The following is a 21,923-nucleotide window of genomic DNA, read 5'->3' as shown; positions in this document are numbered from 1 at the left end:
CCTCCTGCCACACGCACGGCAGCAGGTAGGCTTGTGCACGAGTGCATTCCAGAAGCAGAAGGTAAGAGGACATACCTGGCGATGCTGTGAGGGCCATCACCCCATAGTAGGAAAAAGCACCAGCTTCAAACTTCATCCCCTCCTTCCCAGCCTCCACTTCCACCTTCCCCTGTTAAAGGAAAAGGAGAGAGAGCTGCAATTAAAAGGGACCACGGGTCTGGAGGCACAAGACCAGACTGGAGCCCCAACAGCTAGTTTGCCCTGACGTTACTAAGCCATGTCATGGTCCCTGCAGTTTGTAAGGATGCCTGAAAAGGGATAGACCCCGGGGGCAAAACACTTGTTCCCTGGGTGGTTCTGCTCTTTTGTGGTTGTGTGAGTCCCTGCAGAGGAGCAGGGCCCCCGTGGCAGCTCAGGGTGTACTACTGATGTGCTTCAAGGGCTGCCAGCCTGCGTGTCCCCAGTGCGAGTTAAAAAATACTCCCCCAATATCACAACAGTCTTACATGGGGGACCACGGTCATCTGGGGTCTTGAGACACCTACACATTTGGGGCCGTGGCTCACACTCACAGGAAGCCCCCTCTAACACAAACACAGGAAACGGAGATGGGATACAACGCACGAGGAGGCCGTCTACTTTCACCACTCAGATTCCCACAGAAACAAAGCCCTTATTCCTGAAGCAGCACTCTTGGGGCTATTTTAGTTTTGTTGGTTTCTGGCCGTTTTACACATTCCAGTGCCCTTAAATTGTGATCCTGTTCTTTTGCAGAGTCTTGTCTAGAAGGACCCTCAGAGCTTCCCAAGCTATACACCACCATCCTACCAGGCTATGCACCCATTTCTGATGTGGTCTGCACCAAACATTTAACATCACGTGCTAGTATCACACAAAAGAGTCTAGAACAGAAGCTACACTATCAAATGTAGCTGTAAACATCACAATTATTTGGTATGTAACTAAGAAGAAATAATTGCCTTCTTAGTGGGACCTGGCTTTCACCTCCATCTTTACTGATACTGTACTGAGAGTTACAGTACAGAACTGCAGGAAGAAGAGATCTCAAGCACCTTTTCAGGCTGAACTACACCAAGGTTGGGTTTTCAGGCAAACAGCCTAATTACCTGCAATGCTTTCCCTCTGGCGAGGCTGGAAAGGGCAGACTTGATACTTGTACTAAGTGAATCGAGCATCAGATCTACACAATCAGATGAAAGTAAGTCCAAAAGATTTTATTTCTATGTGTTTATTGTCTTAAACGTTATTTAAACTATTTAAACATGCCTTTAATTTTACAGCACTGTACTGATGCAGAAAATCATGCAAATGAAATCAGCCTGCATAACACCTGATACTAAGTCAGTTTTCCCAACCATCCCAGATCAGAAAGAACATAAAATCGATCTAACAGGAAGAGAGAGCCTATCTCACAAATCCACTTTCCCCTGCTATCACAAATAACCTCTTCATATAATCCCTTTGAAAATCAATTTCACTCCACAACACCAATAGGTAGCTTATTTGTTCATTATAAGCTTTCCAGTAGGTACAACTTGGTCACCCAGGCCAAGACTGGTTATAAACGGGGCTCTCAACCTACTTGTCGCTGCTAGTTATTTCCCAGCCAAGGCCAGGTCTTCAAAACACATACACAAGAAACGCACGTGGGCTTTGATCTTCACATACAGTCGGTCTGGGTTAGTAGCTAAACAAATACAAGCCAATAGCTAGCAGCAAGAGTGTAGCTTCAGTTCCAGCACTGCTGCTCTGTCAGCACACACGGCACTTCCCGGAGGTGGCCGTAAGAAGGTAAGGCATGCCTGGCATAGTCACAGCAGCTGGAAAACCGAGAACTCCCCACATGTGCAGTCTGATGTGAGCTGCCCTGTTTAAACACATGCATCCACGGTTTCTGTTTCTCCCCTGCTTAATGCCCCGACATGAATTTTGAAAGAACAGAATGACAGAAACAAATCTCAAACTGCTACAGAAGAACTTCTCAGTAGCTAAAGAAAAACTCGCATAAGGTGACCTTCCAACTAAAACAGTAACTCTACAGAGATTAAGTTGGTGAATTTAATGCACAGAACATGTTTTTGTTCGTGTATGCTTTTACTGTGAAAGGTATTCTTGGTAGCTCCGGGCGAGAGAATCTGCCCAAGACCAGATATTTTAAGTAACAAAAGCAGAGTATTGATCCTCTTCATCCCTGCAGAACCAATGTTACCATTTTTATAGCGTGCATCTACCACAAAACTCATTTTTCCAAATGCATTATAGACTTAGCACACTGTTTTCACTAAATATTTATTGACTGGAGAGTAGCTCAGAAAGAACCAATTGTTCTTTTAGATTGCACATGTCCTCCACTCACAGCTTTGCAGCATTACCTCATCCAGAAGCATTATCTTGCCTCTGGAGTATTTTAGATTGCAACAACTCAGCACATAAGAAAGAGCAGTTAAAGAGCTACCAGTGGCTCCTCAAACACTTAAAAAAGAAAAACAAAAAACAACCTAATTCTTTTCTAAAATAGAGGCATGTTGAATCCACAATACCATGTTCCAGTGCTTTCTTCATTGTTTATCACTAATGATGTTTGATCCCCCTGGCACCCACTCCTTTTGTTTTTTTTTTTTAAAGGCAAAGGTGAGGGAGATTTCAAGCCCTGTGTTACAACTTCAGCTACAATGCCTATGTTTGTAAACCAAAACTCATTTCAGTTGTCCAGGATAGACACATAAGCACCTTTCCAGCAAAATGTTCCTGCTCAAACAGTGCTAGAATGTTCCTGCCAAGTAACAGACCCTAGGAGATAATCAGCACTGAAAATGAACCTGTAGTGGACAGAAAGAAGTCCTTCCACACCCTCTAGGGCGGCAATCTAAAAATCACCCAAATGCAACTTTCTCGGGGTAGGGCAAGAGCTGAGGTGGCAGGGTGCCCAGGGAACTGCAGGGGCTGTGGCAGGAGGTGGCAGGGGTTCAGTAGATGGCGCAATGGCCCCACTAAAACCTGCATTTAGCACACCACCAAAGGTGCAGGCTTCAAAATTGCATGGAAAAACACCATCTTTCCGAACTGTCAAACTCCCCATGCCTCCTTCTGCAAACCAAAGAATGCATTTGTGAAGCATCCTGGCCAAGCTCCTACTGACGTGACATTTTTTGTACCCCTGTTTTCCAAGCAATGCTAGCTGTACACAGGGATTCTTTTGCACTGCTGATCCTAGTAATACCTAAAGCATAAATAACTTCAATCAGATGATGCAGTGGGAAGCACTGTCTGCCCATCACAGCAGAGTGAGCTCTTCAAGTTGTTAAGCTCATAAAGGAGACTGGAGCAGTTACCACAAACCATAGCTCCAAACCTATGGTTGGAAGAAGATAAAATTCAACAAGAGAGGTAGCAAAAGCAGTGTGTCAGGAGATGCATGATACTGCACATAGCAACATAATCACATGTCTGACCTGTAAAATGAGAATGAAGTAGTCAACAGGCTTGTTTCGCTGGTAGAGGTAGTGTTCTGGGGCTTTCTTGTTCTTCTCGTCGTATTTCAGCTCCTGGATAACGTTGGGATGTTTTAGCAGCCTGAGAAGGATCTTCTCTGACATCTGGGATGGACCAAAGGCTTCTACTTCTATAACAAAAGATACAACCTGGCATTACACTTCATATGCCTGGCAAGAAGTTAGCAATACTCGTTAATAAGCATTTGCCTATAAAAGACACACGGATGCAGAGAGATCCATTACGGAATTGCAGGCTTCCTGTCTTTTGAGACTGTTAGATTTGTAAGGGGGAAAAAACAGGAATGCCTCAACCTTCATTACTGCAGTATTTTTCAAAACAACCAAAAACCATGTCCATCTGAAATGGAAAAGAAAAAAGAAAGGCAGTCTTGCCCACTTGAGAGTGAAATCACAGTCGAATAGGCTCATTGGAGAGTTGTAAATGGGAAGAGCTTTACAACTGGGGCACAGAGAACCTTTGAATGCACTTTTTCTTTCCTCAGAAGGTATTAAGTTACTGCGTTTTTTGCACTCTATAAAAAAAAATCAGAGTTTGGGGCCTAGAAAGTTGCTCTAGATAGATGCTCTACATAAATCAAAGACAATTTGAGCTGCCAGGGTTCACATGGGAAGAGTTACTCAAAGTGAGACACAGTGCAGGTCAGTTCAAACCACGTGGGATTAATACCTGACACACAGAACACATTCCCTATCCACTTGCTCTTCAGTCATCAGTGTTCCCAACAGCAGCTGCTTGAGGTGAAAAAGCTTATCCTTGTGTGAGAGAGTTAGGCCAGGGATGTCGAGATAGACACATGCAAATTGATAAGCTTTCCTAACACCTTTCAGAACAGGACCGTTAATGACCCAGCACCTTTCATCTGCTCCAGATACTATTCTCAAATTAGAACAGAGAAACCAAAATTGTAGCTTTCATCTTACTTAGCAGTGGCTTCACTGCCAGATTTAAGCTACAACATCCTTTCATCCACAAAACAAGCAGAGACGCAGCACTGTAAGACTATGTCTGTTGAGAAGGTGTTTAGGGAACTCCACCAAGTCTTGTACAACTAGGTGAACAACGCTTTGCTTGCTGTTAAATCCGCGTCTTCCCGTTGAACTGTTTCCTTTCACCAAGGACATGCTCACATGCACATGAGCCGCAGGAGTCCAAGCCTTTTAAGGATTTACTGTCCCTCAGCTGAGGTGTGAAAACCGATCACGCACGTGTTTCTTTTAAGTCGCAGAGGCAAAATAAAGCACGAAGGCGGACTGGGAGCATCTAGGCAGGCAGTCACTGTGTCTTAGGAGGGGAAGTACTGCTTTCCAGCATGAGCTGGCCAGCTTGAGACAGAATGAATTTCAATCCATCAATATATGTCGAATATAGCAGTGAAAGACGCCCATCTGAAAGGCCTGCACATGAGAAGTCTTTATATGTCAAAGAGAGACAACGTGAGCAATAGGAAGGTATGTTTTCCACAAGCTCTCCTGTTAACAGGTCTCATCTCTGAGGTGAAGGGACCAACTTTACGACGGAAGGCAATGTCAGCTGCAAGAAACCATTCAAGCCCCTGGCCTCTCTGCCAGACTGCCCACCCAAGGGCTAAAGCATCAAGGTGATCTGGGATGGAGACAACTGTCCTCTGAAACCTGGAGCCATCAACGGAGGTCACATAAGCCAGCAAGAAAATCCGTTTTTAAAAGTACAGTTCGACTGCCTGTGCAGTCTGCATTAAATGTGTCGGGATTGCTTTTCACTTCGAGTCAAAAAGTCTCATGGAACAGGTTTACACCTTCCTGCAAAAAGTCCAGCATCTCTTTCTGGATGAAGTGCCAGAGTGCAATTACAGTCAGCTGGCCAGTGGTATCGAGTCGTCTGTGGTTTGTTCCCTGAGCTCTTCCTAATGGGGTGCACTTGCTAGTCGTTAATCTGACGGACTCTAGACATGCAGTGCGGCACTTGGCATTCATCCTTACCTTTCAGACCAATTTAAAGTTACTGGTCCACCCCTGGTAAATGTCTCAGAGGGTTCATGCCGACACTGAACACAGGAGAGGAGAGAATTTAAAAAGAAAAACACAACAGTGGCATTATTTGTCACCCCACCATCCAGCCTCCCTTCCCGCCTGCACTGTCCCACCCACCTCACCGGCCTTTGCTGACAAACTGCCTCCGAGGCTCTGGCATGATGGTGAAAACAGATAATCCACACTTGCCTGTTGCCAGGAAGCGGTGCATTGCCAGGAGGAGCTGCGGTGATATTTTAACCTTCATCTCGCTGTCTGTCTGCTTGAAGGCAGAGAAGTCCTGCTTCCTGTCCCGATGAGCTACTTTCTTTTTCGTCTTGTTATCAGCTGGGGAAGGGAGGGTGAGAGAAGAAAGGAAGGAAGCGATTTCTGTTAGAATGGGGTCCAACACGAACTGCGCTGGATGGAGTCAGCCCAGACAGCCACCCAGAGCAAACTGTGCAGACAGACCCCTCTGCAGTACCCGTGCAAAGCCCTGCTCATTGATACACCTTAAAAAAAAACAGAAATAATCGGTGACCTGTGCTGCGGGCTCAGACCCAGGAACCCACAATCTCTGTCACTTCACTGTGAGAGAAGTGTCTGCTTGCAAGCAGCTAAATGCAGAGCAGCTCTGCATCTTGTGCACGGTGTGGGGGCAATTCTAGGTGGGCAGGAGGGGTCCCTCTCAGTGTTACTAACAATGGAAAGGTGGTGTTCAGTAAGAGCATCTGTGATAAATAGCTTTCTTTTTTATTTTTATATACACTCCTTAGAAGAAAATAATCTTTTACTTCTTTTCTGAAAAGCTCGGAGAATGCTATTTCTTGCAATGCTGCACCTGAGATGCTGTCTCACAAGGAGCTGTGTCATTGCCCTCTTCAGTGACTTCACCAGAAGTACAGGCAGGGAAATGTCTCTTCAGCAGGGCACTATTCCTGTATTCCTTTATTTCTTCTGTCAGTGAGCCCTCCCACAGCAAGCTTCACACTGCATTTCTGGTACCCAAATACAGCACCAGCATCACATCACGGGAGGATGCCTTAAACCTTTCTATCTTTCAGTCGCCAGGGTAAGAGACCCAGGCTCTTCGTCAATTGATGGGGGATTTCAATTCCTCCCATGGTTTCCTTGGCAGCCTGTCCAAAAACCTTCTCCCAAGAAAAATGCTACACAGTGAGAGCAAAGGCACCAAGTCTGCATATTTTTGTGAGGAATAGTCTTAAATGTTCTTTGCTATTCAGATAATTTCCGAGCTTCTTGTAAGAAACAGAAACCCAGGACTAATTAAATCTGTAACCAGGTATTTCCTGTCCTTTCTACACCGAGATGGAGATGTGGGCACTTAAATTATCTTGGCAGACCTAAGCAATCTCTGCTTTTAAAGTGACGTGATGTTGTTTGGTTCTGCAACATGAACAACGTGCCATGTGAGGGATACCCTCAGCATAATCCTAGGTGAGATACCAACAAGTACTGTAGCTGTCTTCAGGAGGTTCTGGAAATATTTAGATTTGCCTGTAAATCCAAAGCAGCAAGGCTGACCGTGAGTTCCTGGGCTGTAGGGGAGAACTCAAGAAGAGGATAGGTCCAAATACAAGTAATGTTGTCATCCCTCTTGCCATATTCCTGATGCAGGACAACAACTGCATTTATTTTTTTGAAGGAGCCAGCCCAGTATGGAAGACAGCTACAGAACAGGGAGTTCTAACCTCAGATCGCCCGTTCAGCTGATGGGCACTGCAAATGCACCTGGACAACTTGCAGGGAAGAGTTATTGCTGTCTTTGTGTGTTCCTTTTTGTCCTGTTCTCTTTAGGGTCTGTATTAATCAGCGTAGACACCTGCAGTGAGCTCCAGACAAGAGAATGAGGACAAAAATCTATCTTCAAATGGACGCATGGTTCTGTTGGCACACAAGGACTGTACAATAACCAAACAGCAAGGACAGGGACTAGCAACTTTGATATTTGCAGCTCTCTGATACTCCAGGAACAATACAAATCCCAGAGGCCCAGACTCAATGACCATGTGCCCACAGTCAGCAGCGGGGCAGTGGGAGGTGGATGCCAGAGCCCTGCTCAGCACCCCCCACATCCCCTTCTCCCTCCTCCCCCAGGTGATGCACACACCCAGGCTGACAGTCTGTGCCCCACACGCTGCGCAGTTCTTTCTAAGCCTGTGGGTTTGTTTAATTTTAAAAGAAAGGCTTAGGAATTAATGAAGCTAGTTTTGCTAGTTCTTTTGGTCTCGAGCTGGGAAAACTAGGTTGCCCGGTGTCTCATGCGTGTTTTGGCAACCGTCAGAAACTCAGCATGACTAAACCTGAAGCTCTAAAACAACCTAAAATAGCTTCTTGTAAGGATGCTGCTCCTCCAGCCTACCAGCGCTAGACCACAGGTTAGCAAGTCCACAAGCCTTCTGGCCAACAGCATAAAAACACCTCTTTCTGGAAGGTGGTAACAGCCTGGGTGTGTCGAAAGATTAGATTCCAGCTGCAAAAAGCTCTGCTCTCCTGGCGCAGGACACTGCCAATATCTGCAGGTCCTGCCAGGCAAATCAGGGTTGCATAACCTTCTGTGTTGCTACGGTTTCACTGGATGACAGTGGAAATACTTATGAGGGCAAACAGTTTTTTAGTCCTGTAGCTCTGTGGTTTACACGGGAGAGAGATGCAGGGTTTACTAGCACATATATTTAACATACTTGTTTTGAGAGCTGTTTGGAAATGGGAATGTTAGGGTAAGATGTGGTCTTTCCCTCAGGGAAGTGACTAGCCAAGGCTAATTCATTTGTAGAAAAGCCCTGGGTTTTAGATTGTGTCCTCTTGGCCTCTGAGAAGCTTGGGGAATGCACCCCTACAATAGCTGGGGCCACAGGAGCACAGCACACGTTCCTGTAGTGCATCAAACGCTCCAACTTTCCAGTACGAAAAGCAAAACACTCTGACAGCTCGTCTCTGTGACACTGGCTGAGACATTTCCAGAGCCCACCTGTATCACAACTGAAACCCCTTCTCTGCAGCCCATCAGCATCCCTGCTATGGAGTCACACACCCTGAAGCACTCAGCCCATGCAGATGTTGATAGATTAAATATATTTAACACTTTCTCTTGCTCCCAACATCTCTGCAAGCCATAAGGCAGAGCAGAGCAATGTGAAATAATGCCATGTGTCTACTGGGTGCACAGCCCTTGAGAAATTCAGCTGCAGAGCTTCAGCAGCTTTTAACAAAAACTGTAAATTTACAATTGCTTCTACCCTGACACAGCTGAAATGCATTTTCACAGAAACAGCAGAAAGGCACAGCTCCAACACCAAGGTCAGCCATTCCATCAATCTCCAGTTTCCATCAAAGCACAACAAAACAGGTTTAAAACTTCAGAACAAAGGCATAATAACACTGCCAAATTTTGTCATAAGGTCTGCTTTTAAGCAAACCTTACTTCTTAGCATAGAGCAAATCCTAAGGCTTTAAGTTCTGAGCAAGCTGTCTTGGCCTTATAATGAACAGCACCAGAGACTTCAGATACTGGAGGGGGTTACTAGCACTGACACACTGATATCAAGATCAAAAAGAAGCTACCTTAACATATCATGGGCAATAAGCTACTTTCAGCAAGCCAAAAGCATGTTCCAATCACTACACCAATTGGAAGTGGTTACAGCATACCAATCTGCTTGAATCCAAAACCTATCACATTTTCTCCTAGCTTCTCTGCATTTCTGTTCTCTCCCTTACCATTCCAGTTTCCTTTGATCTAAACAGCAGAATGAATTCCAGTGCTTCATACTGGAATCAGAAGGTCATCTTAATGGTACACAGAAGGAGCCACCCCTCAAAATTTCCTGCATCCTCCAGGAAGCCTAGGAAGTTAAGCTTCCCTCCTAATCTGAACTAGGGATTTTCTATACTAAAACCTTCCCAGGAAGGACAGTTTCCAATGAACCAGCTCTATTTTGTTCATCTAGGAAGTCTTCAGATAGTAAAATTAAATTATCATTTCCTTGCCCTCCAACATGCTTTTAATGGTCAATGCTTTTTTCTTTTCCCAGGGAACAACACAGCATGATCTATACAGTTCCTCTTAACAAACAAGAAAAAGAAACCATGCCACTGTTTTAGATTACAAAAGAAAGTCTGAATTCACCCTGCAAAAGCATTATGTTGTAACTGATTAGCCCAGCAGTTAAGTTGTGGCAGTATGAAGAAGATCAATACTAACTGGACTTCTGTGATTTGCATAGTAATGAGACCATTTAGTGCAGTGTAAAACAAAACTGTGATTTACATGAACCTTTGGGCACATAAATTCTGGTAAAATACCGACCAGCTATGGAAAGTAGTTCAGGCAAAACCAATCTATTAGGAAAAGCAGAAGTAGGTCTATCCTACAGAGCAAAGTGCTCATTTGGCTTTTGGCTTGGAAGGAAGATAGAAGACTGCCTGCTTTGGCCTGAAAAAGATGCTGTAGAAACATTCAGATCCTTTTCATGAGAAAAGAAAAAGAAAGCAAAGGTCAGCTAAACAGTGTGAAAGATATTTAAAATGACCATTCCTATTATTTCTGTCACAATAGAATTTAGAGACATCCTTCTGCTACACTTGAACACAAAGTAAAAAATAGCATCTGCCAGCAAGCGATCGAAGCACAGATAAGACAGATGAAGAATGACAGAAAGGAAGTTCCATGTGCACAGGCCAGATTGTGCAGATGGGAACAGAAGCAAAGACAGTTTAGGTAACTGGTCAAGGACCAGAAAAACTGAAGCGAGGGGAAAAAAAAGTCCCAGGTAATGTTCAATCTGTACCATCATTTGCCTTAACTGATGTTAACACTAAGGAAGGAAGGAGCTGTACTGTGCAATAAAAACTTAAAAAAAAAAAAAAAGAGTCATTTAGGACTTGCTGATTTTTAGCCCTGAAGAGGCTTTTCCATTCTTAGGATCTCTCTGAATGAAGTGACAGAGATTGACTCTAAAGAGTCTCCATTCCTGAGGTATTTATCCATTCCTGAGTCTCCATCCCTGAGGTATGGATATCTGCCTGGTTTCTTTCTAAAATGCAGTGAGTACATAGACTACAGGCCCTTGAGGTGGAGAGAGGATAGGGGAAAGTGTGGGAGGTTATGAGTGCTGGAACAAAGAGCTTTAAACTAGGCCACTGTGGTGGAGAACAGCTAACCGGAGAGACCAGGATGTTGCACATCTAAGTCTTCTAGATGGAATGATCAAATAAAGAAAGCTGTCCTATTTTTGAATTAATACAGCTTAAAGGGGTGAGGTGCCCATGCTGTGAAAACAAAAATCACTTTGACTATTTAAGGGATTTGCAGGTTATTTGTCCACTGATATTTTAAACCAGCAACTTATGTCTCTACAACATTTTGTATCTCATCAACAGTTATAAGACACAGCTGCTGCTGGATAGACTCTTCCCTCTCCTCTGGAAAAAAAAAAAAAAAGTATAAATATTTCTACTCACTGTATAGGTCTGTTTCATCCAGAATCTCAGATTTGATGATCTCTTCAATCACATCTTCTAAAGTGACAATTCCCAGGACTTCATAAAAAGGATCCCCTTCTCCTTCATTGTTTACTCTTTGTACTATGGCCAGGTGAGACTTGCCTGCAAGGAGACAGATCAGCAGTTTAGACATTTAGAAATTCCTGAAAGACCAGAAATTACAGCAGAATTATATACAACAGGTACAAATAAAAAGACAGAAAGGCTGGTGGTGCACCTCATAAAAAAGCTACAAAATTTAAGAGACACTTAATATCACAACCTGATTTCCCTCTAAGAAATATATTCTTGGATCACATAAATCCAACTAGCACACTAAAGAACAGTCAAAAATATCAGTGTTCTCCTTCTAATTTCTTTCCCCAGTGAAACCATTGCCCTGGCTTTGCATTCATTATACTGTTTTGTTGTTTGTTGATGGCTTTTTCACTTCTTGTGTCCTGCACTGGCAGAGCAAGGTCTGGCTGGAGTCCTCCTTTGCAGGGAGCTCCCATGGATGCTCCTCAAGCTTACAAACAGCAGCAACAATGGCCACATCACAGAAGCCTGTGAACAGGGTTAAGCTGGGGAGAGGAGCTCAACGCATAAATCCCTATTTTCCTCCTTCCTCCTGCAAAAAATAATTTATTTAGACATGCTCCAGGCAGAAGGGGACTTGTTTAGGAATGAATGGATTAATTAAAATATCCAAAGCAGCAGTGTCTGATTAACAAAGAGAAAAGCTAAGCTAAGATATACTGGTGGCTCTAAAGATCCCTAAGCTGTGCATCATTTGTCACGCATTTCCTAACTCCTAAAGTCCTTTCTGCCACAGGAATAATCAAGTACCCTTCAAATAATCAATCACCCTTCGAATTTGCTTTGACATTGGGGTTGCCAGTATCCTGAGCTGCCGCCGAAAGTCGGTCCTTTGGAAAGGTGCCCAAAAAGACACCTAGATCTCTGCATTCAAAGGGTTCCCCAAACTCACGCAGCATTTTGAAGCACAAACACACAGATCTCAAGGTGCTTTGTGAGCTGTTGAGAGGTAAGCGGCACTGTCTCACGTTCTTCTTTGCTGATCTCAAAACTGATAGTTATCCCCATCTGGGGAAGACAACCAAAATAGTTCAACTTTGCTCAGACCCCTTTATAGGCAATAATGTCTGCATGTTTTAAGCTTCAGATTATTAGACTAACAAGCATTCGAACTATTCCAAGCCAGACTTACTCATGCTTGAAGAATGAAAATATCCTGAACAAATTAGACGAGGGAGGAAAACTTATCAACTACTGATATAAACATTGCATCAGGTCAAGTCAATTCACTTTGGTAAGTTTTTCACATCTGCTTTCCCAGGGACCAAACATAAGCAGTTAAAAACAAATTCTTGGTGAATGCTGTCTGTCGAAAGTTAAATTCTTTTGCTATTCCCAGCTTGTGATCATTTAAAAGGAATTTTCCAAAGCAGGGTCTAATATTAGACTCAAAATGAAGTTTCCATTCCACTTAGGCGATATTCTCACCAAAGTAACTACTGCATAATCTGATTGTCTTGGAGCTACTCGTTTAGATGCAGATGGACATACTTTAAATACCAACTCCACAGCACTGCTGAGTCTTATCTTGAAGAGACCTTATTCTACAGTGAATTAATAGAAAGATGATTTGTGATTTTAAAGGATCAACAATCGTATTGTACTGAAAGGCTTTCACTGTGCCAGTTTTATTTCTTTGCATTCCTTGTAAGACTTCCAGCTCTTTTTACTGCTCAATGAACAGCATTAAATAAAAGTGACTTCATAAAAGGATGAAAGATTTACGTATTATTATCCTTGCTCTTCCCCTGTAAAGTATTACTCCAATTATATCTGTTCAATCTCACAATGTTCAGGAAGTGTGGAACAGAAATGCCAACATGGACAAAACAGATTGTAATTTGTTTCCCAGTGCCTGCTCAGGTATCAGTACATTTGCTTTCAAGCCAAAAGACGCAACTCCTTCCAGAATTATATCCATCACAGAGCAGAACAGCTCATTTGCACCCGCTCGCTCAGGTGCTGTTCACCATTCTCCATCAGTGAGCACTAAGAGTGCTCAAATCCATTTGAGTGGATAAAATAAAAAAGAAGCCTTCCTCGAACAAAACAACGCTATTAACTCAGTGTTTCAGCTTTGATCGAAATCACCAAATTACAGCCTTTTCTTTCACTTCTGTACTTCCTGGGATAAAGCTGAATGTAGCTGGTAAAATTTTACATTTTGAAAAGAAGTCTTACTAATAGTGGGGTCCTGGACAAATCCACAAGCAATGGGTCAAATCTACAGCAACAGGACAGGGAAGGTACTGAAATGAAAAAGGATAGGAATGTTTTTTTCTGGTTCTGCCATAATCTGTGATTTTTATGTTTTTAATTTATCACCCAAAGTATGCAACCTGGTCTAGTAGACGGTGTCCCTGCCCAAGGCAGGAGGGTCAGAATTAGAGGATATTTAAGGTCCCTTCCAACCCAAATCATTCTGTGATTCTGTGAGTGAAACTTTTAAAAGTTTCAGATGTCAATGAAATCTTTGGTGTGCAGCATTGATCTTCAGCTTGATCCTCACTACTAAAATTACATGGTGCAGGGCTTATCTGTCAAAAACACGTACCTTATCCAAATGCAGATTGATGCTAACCTTCTTTCCCTCCTGACTATCAAGTTTTCCTCTTCCTGACTTTCAAGAATTCATCACTTTGCTGGGGTCAGATGAATTTCAACCAATCTAACTGGGCTACCTTTTGTTCTCAATCTCTCTCTGCATTTGCTTCAGTACCCCTGCAGTCACTTGATGGAGCAGGCCAAATCTGAAAACTACATTTCTTGGGTCTCTGTAAGTTAATTTTGATCCAGATATTTGCCAGAAATCATCAGAGAGCAGAATAAGCTGGTGCTGGTGACAGAGGTGGCAGGAAGATGCGTTCCCATACTGGCTGCTCTCTCAGTGTCAGGCTGGCTTCAGGCTGCTGTGTGCTGACTGCAAAATACCCTGCAAGTATGGGAACAATCGAGGTGGAAAAGGCTAAAGGAAAAGCCAAAGGAGAGCAAAGGCTTCTTTAAAAATCATTTTAAAAGCACAACTCAGCATGTGCCCAACTTTAGAAGTGGTCTGTAAGTAAAATAATGACTCCTCTGAGTATTTTAAATAGAAATTGGCTACAGCTTTATTCAAAGACTTTATTAGGCCACTGGTATTTGTCATACCATTTTATTCAATTGAAAAAGCAAGGTTTCAGCTCTGTTTTCCACTGCTAAGGACTTCTGATACATATCCAACAAGGAGCTGAGCAAAGCATACACCCAGGTAAGGAAACCTGGACTGTGTATTATTAATAGGGCTTTAAGCACAGAACATATTAAACAGAGAGAGCAAGCGTGCAAAGAAAATAAACAATTATTTTCTATACCTCACTGATTTTCTAGCCACCGTCTCTAATCACACTGTATCTGTGACATTAATCTTTCTTTAAGCACTCATTTTAAGTGTTGATCCAGTGGGAGTCAGCAGGCAGGCAGCTGTGCAGCACTGCCAGCTCCAATGAAAAAGGCAGAACTGACCTGAGTGACGTGTACCAAGCAGCACGAGGAGACAACTGCAGGAAATGCTCTGACCCAGAACTCCTCTGCAGCCACAGGCAGGCAGCATTTGCTTCAGCCTCAGCTTCCCCCACTTACTGTAGCAGCTGGTAATGAGCAAGAGCCTATGGAGCTTGTACATGTGCACAGCACCGGATATAAATTGTGACAAATGCTCATCTCTCAGTCATCTCATCATCTCACCTAGCATGAGCTCAAGAGAGTCTACGTGATTGACTGGCCACACAGACCACCATGGGAAGAAATGCTTGAAAAAATGATCCTCTCACAATACCTTGACCATTCCTTGAAAGAGAAATGGAAAAAAAAAAAGGGGGGGGGAGGGGGGGGAAGAAAAAACAAGATTCTGTGATGCTGAGGTACTTATATGCTTAGAGAAAGGACCTTAAGAATATCGTTCATGTTCTGGCAGATGAATAGAGCTGTACCACTTCCCCACGGACACCCAAGCTGAAGAAATGGGCTGACAGGAAACCTCTGCAGTTTAACACATGCAAATGCAAAGTCATGAGCCTGGGACAAAACAAGTGTTGAGTGGCACTGGAAACTGACTGGATGGGTCTGCAGAAAAGGACTCAGTGGTGTTGCAGACAAGCTACAGAAGTCAGAAGTGCACTCTTGTGCCAACCAAAGCCCGATGCATAATGCCTGTGTAAGCACACTTCTGGCTAGCAGGTCAAGGGAAGGGATTATTCCCTTCTATTTGGCACTTGTGAGACCATACCTGGATTACTGGATCCAGTCTGGGATTTTCCGGTACTGGAAAGACATTGGCAAATGGAAGCAATTCCAGTGGATGGACACTGAGGTGGTCAGGGGCTGGGGCACACAGTGCACCAAGAAGGGCAAGGAGAGCTGCGCTGGTTTCATCTTGCAAAGAGAAGGCTAAAAGGGAGATCTTAGAAGTCTTCACAGACTTCACGGTACGCTATAGAAAGGACAAAACTAGATTATTCTTGGAGCTTGATACCAATGGGAAAAGAGATAATGGACATGTTGCAAAAATGTAAACTCTTGTTGTTCCCTATGAGGATGGTCAGAGGCCCAGAGGCACTGTGAGATCTCTGTCTTCGGAGGCATTCAAAACTCAGTGACCTGACCCAACTTCAAAAATGGCCTGCTCTGAACAGGAGATTGTACCCGATGACATCCAAAAGACCTTTCCTAAATTATCCTGTGATCCTAAGAGACATTGAAGCTAGGCATAATTGAAATCTCAGCTCGATTCATTTCTGACTTTTAATTCCTGTATTTCGGCTTAGGAACCCAAATGATGCATAATTTTCCATGCATAAGGGTGAGATGTAAAGACAGTGAGTATGCTTTACTGATCTGGAATGATACGATATGGTCTTGTTTGTGATACAAATAATACCAAAACGATGCTACTAGCCAGACTATGCTGCAGAAATGTAATACTGCTGCCACAGCTTTAAATTGAAAGAGTGATCTCTCTAACTTATGGTAGGTCTTTATAACACAGAAGATTCCTGCAAGTCCTGTTGTATTAAAGCTAGAATCAGACTAGTAAATTTGTGTTAAAAGCAGTAATCCGAGTCCATTTGCTGTTGGCGAGTCCTCTGGAACGTTAAGCTGTAACCTGTGTAATACAGCTGCAATTACACGGAGAAAAAAAAAATCCCAGGAGGTGTTTAGTTGCCCTTGAATTTGCTAACTAACAATCTGTGCTGCTAAAACACCTCACAGCTTATTCTCATGCGACTGTCTTGCTTTCAACTGATTTCAACAAAGGTAAACAATGTGGTCTGTCGGTGAGATTCACAGGTTCAACAACGCATTATGCAAAACAATCAATTTTAAAACGTGTTGTATAATTTAACCATTAAAAACAACTCCCTCTAGAATAGCATTGGCTTGCAAGCAATTATACCCAAATAACAAGTGTTCTCCTAAATCTCTTTTCTGCAGCACAGTTCAAGGGCATTAAATCTCTTTTCTATTAGCTGAAATTTGCATTCATGCTGTTTGCTTTTGCACTTTGATTATTTTCAACGGGGAAACGGGATTGCTGCTTTCCCCCCGTCCTCTTTTACGTCCCGGTGCACATTGTCTTTAGGTTCGCAACGCAGAATCAGGAGAAAAACAAAACTTCTGCACAAACATGATCTACATTTAAAATGGACTTTTTAGATCCAGCCTTTTTCAGCAACAAAACACATTTTTTTAATATACATTTGGGAAGGGAAGCCAATAACTAACGTTCATTTAATGTAGCCGCATGAAACTCATCCAGACCCTCCAGGAAACGAGTGAAAGTACTAGCGGTACCACAGGGAATATGGTGATTCTTCGCCTTTAAACTGGAAAGCTTACAGTCTCACACAAACATTAACTAGAAACCGCAGAAGCCTTCACAGGAAAATCAAAAAGTAGCACTTTAAATGGATTCTTTGTGTTAAAAGCCTGAATGCCCGTTTTAGTGGGAGGACAGCAAAAAAAAAAAAAAAAAAAAAAGGAAAAATTAAGGAGAGTTTCAGAATGACTTCCTGACAGTGAATTGTATTTGTAAAGAATACTTTCCCAAGGGAAACGGCAGCAGCTCGGTTACTTGCAACTCTGAAAATGAGACTGGACAATGCTCCTAGAAAGGACTCGGCAATTCGCTGCCCCGTGGCAGATGGAAGAGGAGATGAGCTAACATTTTCCATCTCTAGCAGCCTATCACCCGGTATACGCTCTCTAACTCAAGGGCTGCTGCCTACCCTGCCATTTGTTTTGGTCAGCCCTCGGTGAGAAGTGCACTGCCCAACTTGATTTACTTGGCAGCTTTTACAGGAAAAGCACAGCTCTAGAAAGTTGTTACCTGTTGCAGCTTTAAATGCAACTCAAATGCACCAGGCAATAAACTTGGATTAGAAGCAGAGAAGCCACCTACTAACCACAGGTCCATGAGTAAAAGAAATCAGCAGGCAACCAGAAATAACTTGAGAGCAAGAAGAAAGGTCATTTAAACTCAGAACTCTGCTATCGACGTGGAAATCTTAGGGAAGAATCTAGAGAAGTGAGGACATTTAGGGGAAACTATTACCAGGTGCAGGCAGGCAGCAAGACTGAAACTGAAGAGTGAAGAGGAATAGGTTCAAGCACCCTGAACATGAGCACTGATCCCCTGGTCAAGCACAGCATGCCAGTGCTTCCCAGTCATGCAGTCCTTATCCAGCAGGGAATTTAGGCTGAATATGGCTGGGATTAGCGGTAACACCCAATTTTGGTATGGTAAATGAACAAATACAAGTTGCCTCCTAACACTGGAGGCTAATGTCCTACAGAAGTACCTATTAGACGTTAAGTGGGAGAGGAAAAGATTGAAAACATCAGGGTTGAGAGAGGAAATTCTCTCAAAACAAAGCCTTCTGAGGTTCTTACCAGAGGAGGTGGTATCGGGACACAGGTGGGCTGAGAAGAAAACCAGGCTGGAAGTTTAAAAAACAAGTCAAGGGAGTGCAGCAAACAACGTTGAGAAAAGAGGCGGCAACACTGAGAAGGGAAAATATTGAGTCTGAAGAGAGACCTATCTATCTCTATTTGGGCTAACACAGAAGAAAAAAATATGCAGATAAAACGTAAGGAAAGCAAATAGAACACTTGAGTCATCCTTGGTCATGGTTCAAGTCTTCCACAATAGATTCAGAAGATACTGAAGTGTGACACACTGATGTGATTGCCCCCATGCTTCCACTTCCCAAGGCAAGTAATGACCTTTTGGAAAGAAGCATAAGAAATGCATCTCTTTACTGACTGGCATCTTCACAGCATGGCGAACAAGGATTTTTCTTACTGTTCAAGGACCCATGGAAAAGATCCGTGCTAATTTTATTACTTCTCTGTTCGTTCAAGATTGTCCCCACCAATTTCAGCGTTCCTTCAGGGCTGAAGAGCAGGCACCAGCCAGCAAAAATGCAGCCAGCAGAGGGAGCGCAAAACCTTGGGTTTGCTCCACGCAGAGCTGCGGGTCCTCCTGAGAACCAAGTCCAGCAGAGAGCAGGTGGAGAGGAGAGGTCCTGGACTCCGACAGCGGTGGGGCCAGGGTGCTGGTGTGCTGCTGGGTCTGGACAGATCTTCTCTGGGAGATGGATACTTCAGACTGGGACTCCACAGCAACGACTGGTATGTGCTAAGGCCTGTTCAGTGTCTCCTTCTGGAGCTTTGTGTTGTGGCTACGAGCCCACCCTGCCTTCCCACCACTCCCTACTTGAGGGGGGACAACGTGTTGAGTCCTAGGATCACCCTTGAGGAGGATCCAGGAGAGAAATTGTCACCTTGTTAGTGTCCTCCATCACTCCAACCTGTCCAACAGGCTGCTTCCGCTAACCAACCTTTAATCCATGGAAGAAAAACAAGAATGTCAAGAGATGTTTTATGTGCAACAAAAATAGAAGTTGGCCCAGAGCGGCGATGAACTCGAATGTTCAGGTAACCAAAACATGACACCAACAGAAACAATAGCCTGCTCTGTATCATCCCGGCCAAAAATCCTAGTACAAAAATCCTCCCTCTAATCCTGCCTCCCTCAATTCCTAGAACAAACAGAGCTTAATTTGGGATTTTGGCATCTACACCATGGGATTTTAAATCCTGCAAAGGTAAAGTACTAGAAGGCACAACAGAAACATGCTTGGACATTAGGAGGAGGTTAGCTGAGGCCAGTGTGCTTACATAAGGACCCAAACAGTGCTGAGAGCAAAGCGTACGAGCTGAAAAGGAAGAGCAGCATCTTGGGACTGTGGGTCATCATAGGAACCGGAGGCTGGATATATTTATATATATTTATTACCATCATCAGCTTCTGTGGTTTACTTTTAGCTCACTATTTAGGACATAAATTAAAACAGGTTCTTGGGCTCCCAACAACTTAATCATTAATATTCCATTTTAATGACCTGTTTTACTTCAGGCCATTTATACCACATGCAGTTTGCAATTCCAGCAGCTTGAAACCCCAACCGGTCGATGGCACTGTGAGATTTTTCAAGCTCAGTGCACGGCTTTCTAATTTACATTGAGGCATCAGCCAGGGGAAGCTTAACGATAAGCCCCCTCGTTAACTTCCTGAATCGGTGAGAGCATCTCTTGCCCAGCGGGATTCACACAACCTCAGAACCACGTCCGTGCCTGTGCTTTCAGGCGGAGCGAAGCTGCGGCATAAACGTGCCTGTAAACACAACCAGCATCAGTGACCTTGACTTCGCATGGGTGCAGAACTAGGGCCATGTGAGCTGCTGCTCTCTGACGCTGCACATTTATTTCTCTGAAATGTAATGCAGGATGCCCCGAGTCCATATACTGTGCTGTGGCAACTGCCATTAAAGAAAGACTTCAAATTGCTTCAGCAGAAAATGAGGGGTACACCACCAACCTGAAGACACAAGCTCCCACACGCTTTCTGTTTGGGTCAGATCCAGGCTCAGATACCACGAGATGAAACGATGCAAGAAAGGCTGGGCAGAACAAGGTCTCACGCTGTGAGATGGGTGGAATGTCTTCTGGCTGAAAAGTGGCTGTTGGGGCTTTTTAAAGACTTTACAAGACAGGCTCGGAGTCTCAGAGAACCTCAACTGAGAGAACATTTCCAATCCCAACCTCCTGAACTCACCAACAGCATCTTTATTTGGCTGCAGTGCAATTTAAACTAACAGCATGGAGCAGAGCACTGCTGCCTCCTGGATCCACGCCTCTTTATTGGCAGCTTGTATAGATCCACAGTTAGGGACACTGGGAAAAGAAATCACTTAAAGCACCCGAAGACATGCTGAAGCTGCCTGACACCACAGCAAACAGACAGGATAAGAGCACCTATTCATTTCAGAGCTGGGCATTGACAGAGGGAGGGGAAACAGATTTTGAATTTTCCTAAGAATTAAATAGATTTTATCTTGCTGATGTGTTATTTCAAAAGTCTATCATGCAAAGTGGCCAAATGAAGTAGGATGTGTAGATCAACTGCTGACTCACTCTCTCCAGGAAAAGGAAAGATTCCAGCAAACCACCTTGTTTGAAAGAGTGACAATACTGATGGTACGTTTGAATGCATTATTAATATTTTTGAAGAACAAATGTAGAATAACTGGCTTTGCTCCTAGGTAGAGGATTTTCAAATGAACTGCTAATACACCATCTTTCCATCCAGATATGGCAATGGTATTTGTTTCAAAAATGGTATTACCGGGTCAATTTTAGATACAGGGAAAGAGAGACCTCAAAGATTAGTCTGTGGCAATTACACTGAATACTTCTAATTACTGAATTTATAAAGCAATTTTTTAAAGTTTGCATTTGTGAACAATGAAGAATTAGTATTTTTGTGGGCCAGCCTGCATATCTCTTTGGTAGGTTGAGTAGGAAGAAAACCTCACAGATACGACAGCAAAGCCTTGCCCCTTGAGCAACAGCCGCTGGAGAGAACTGGAGATAAGGTGCAGAGATAGCCTGTCCCTTGGGCAACAAGACACTGGTGATAAATGAAGAGGAGAAGAAGAGTCCAGAGCAGCAGGTGGTGAACTTGTGAACCTGCCACAGCTTGTTTTGCTGTGATGAAGAGCTCCTTTATTCCAGAAAATTAAGGTTCAACAGGATGTATCTAAATAGTGAAGAAAATCAATTTGGAACAACGACTACAATCTATAATTAGCAACCAACACTAGCTGTCTTTTGTACATTTACTTTACAACTTTTTTAAGCAACTCATTGATATGTTCCAGGTGAATTTGTCTCCAAATTCTACTGAAATATTTTGCTACAGTATTTATCACAGTTTTCCTAGCCTAATGACAGACAGTAAGCATGACATTTGAGAAAGCAAGAAGATGATAAAAAGATTTAGTGGAAAGGCTGCTCATTGTTTTATTTTGAAATTCAGGCCAAAACGACTTCAAAGATGGCACATAAATCAGGGTAGCTCAGCCACTTTCCAAATGCTGGGTGTGGATGACAGGGGATGACATGCAGTTCACACCTCCATTACAGCATCATTCAAGTTCTTCTTGGCTAATATTTACCATAAAGAGGAGAGATATGATGACCTATTTTGTTTTCTGTGTCAGGATGATGTTTTAGTGGCGTAACAGGAATACTGCCAGGATGGTATTTCTTTCATGATCTGCCTGATGAGCCTAGAGAAGTGGCAGTGCAACTCATCCCATGTTTTCTTTGGTATTCTGCAGAGGTCTATATCATTATTTTATTCTCATCCAAAATGAATCTGAACATACTTGGTCCCAAACGACCTAATCATTT

At 43.4% G+C, this 21,923-nt stretch overlaps 1 protein-coding gene across 4 annotated transcripts in view; it reads right to left on the bottom strand.

The window, feature by feature from the left end:
- CNNM2 (cyclin and CBS domain divalent metal cation transport mediator 2) overlaps positions 1-21,923 on the bottom strand; it is a 113,718-nt gene that overhangs the window by 14,666 nt on the left and 77,129 nt on the right. For 3 of the 4 annotated variants that reach the window (XM_072039752.1, XM_072039750.1, XM_072039751.1), the window contains exons 2-5: positions 11,010-11,153; positions 5,736-5,873; positions 3,474-3,643; positions 76-169 (exon numbers count right to left, since the gene is read on the bottom strand). In XM_072039752.1, coding sequence (XP_071895853.1) covers positions 76-169; positions 3,474-3,643; positions 5,736-5,873; positions 11,010-11,153 — 546 coding nt within the window. Of the gene's footprint in view, positions 1-75; positions 170-3,473; positions 3,644-5,495; positions 5,561-5,735; positions 5,874-11,009; positions 11,154-21,923 lie in introns of those variants that run through there. The other variant, XR_011810101.1, reaches the window with a different exon arrangement.

Source organism: Anas platyrhynchos, chromosome 6 (assembly GCF_047663525.1).
Source record: "Anas platyrhynchos isolate ZD024472 breed Pekin duck chromosome 6, IASCAAS_PekinDuck_T2T, whole genome shotgun sequence".
NCBI classification, from domain to species: domain Eukaryota; kingdom Metazoa; phylum Chordata; class Aves; order Anseriformes; family Anatidae; genus Anas; species Anas platyrhynchos.
The sequence above is the reverse complement of the archived record's forward strand: the minus strand, read 5'-3'. Positions and strand labels throughout refer to the sequence as shown.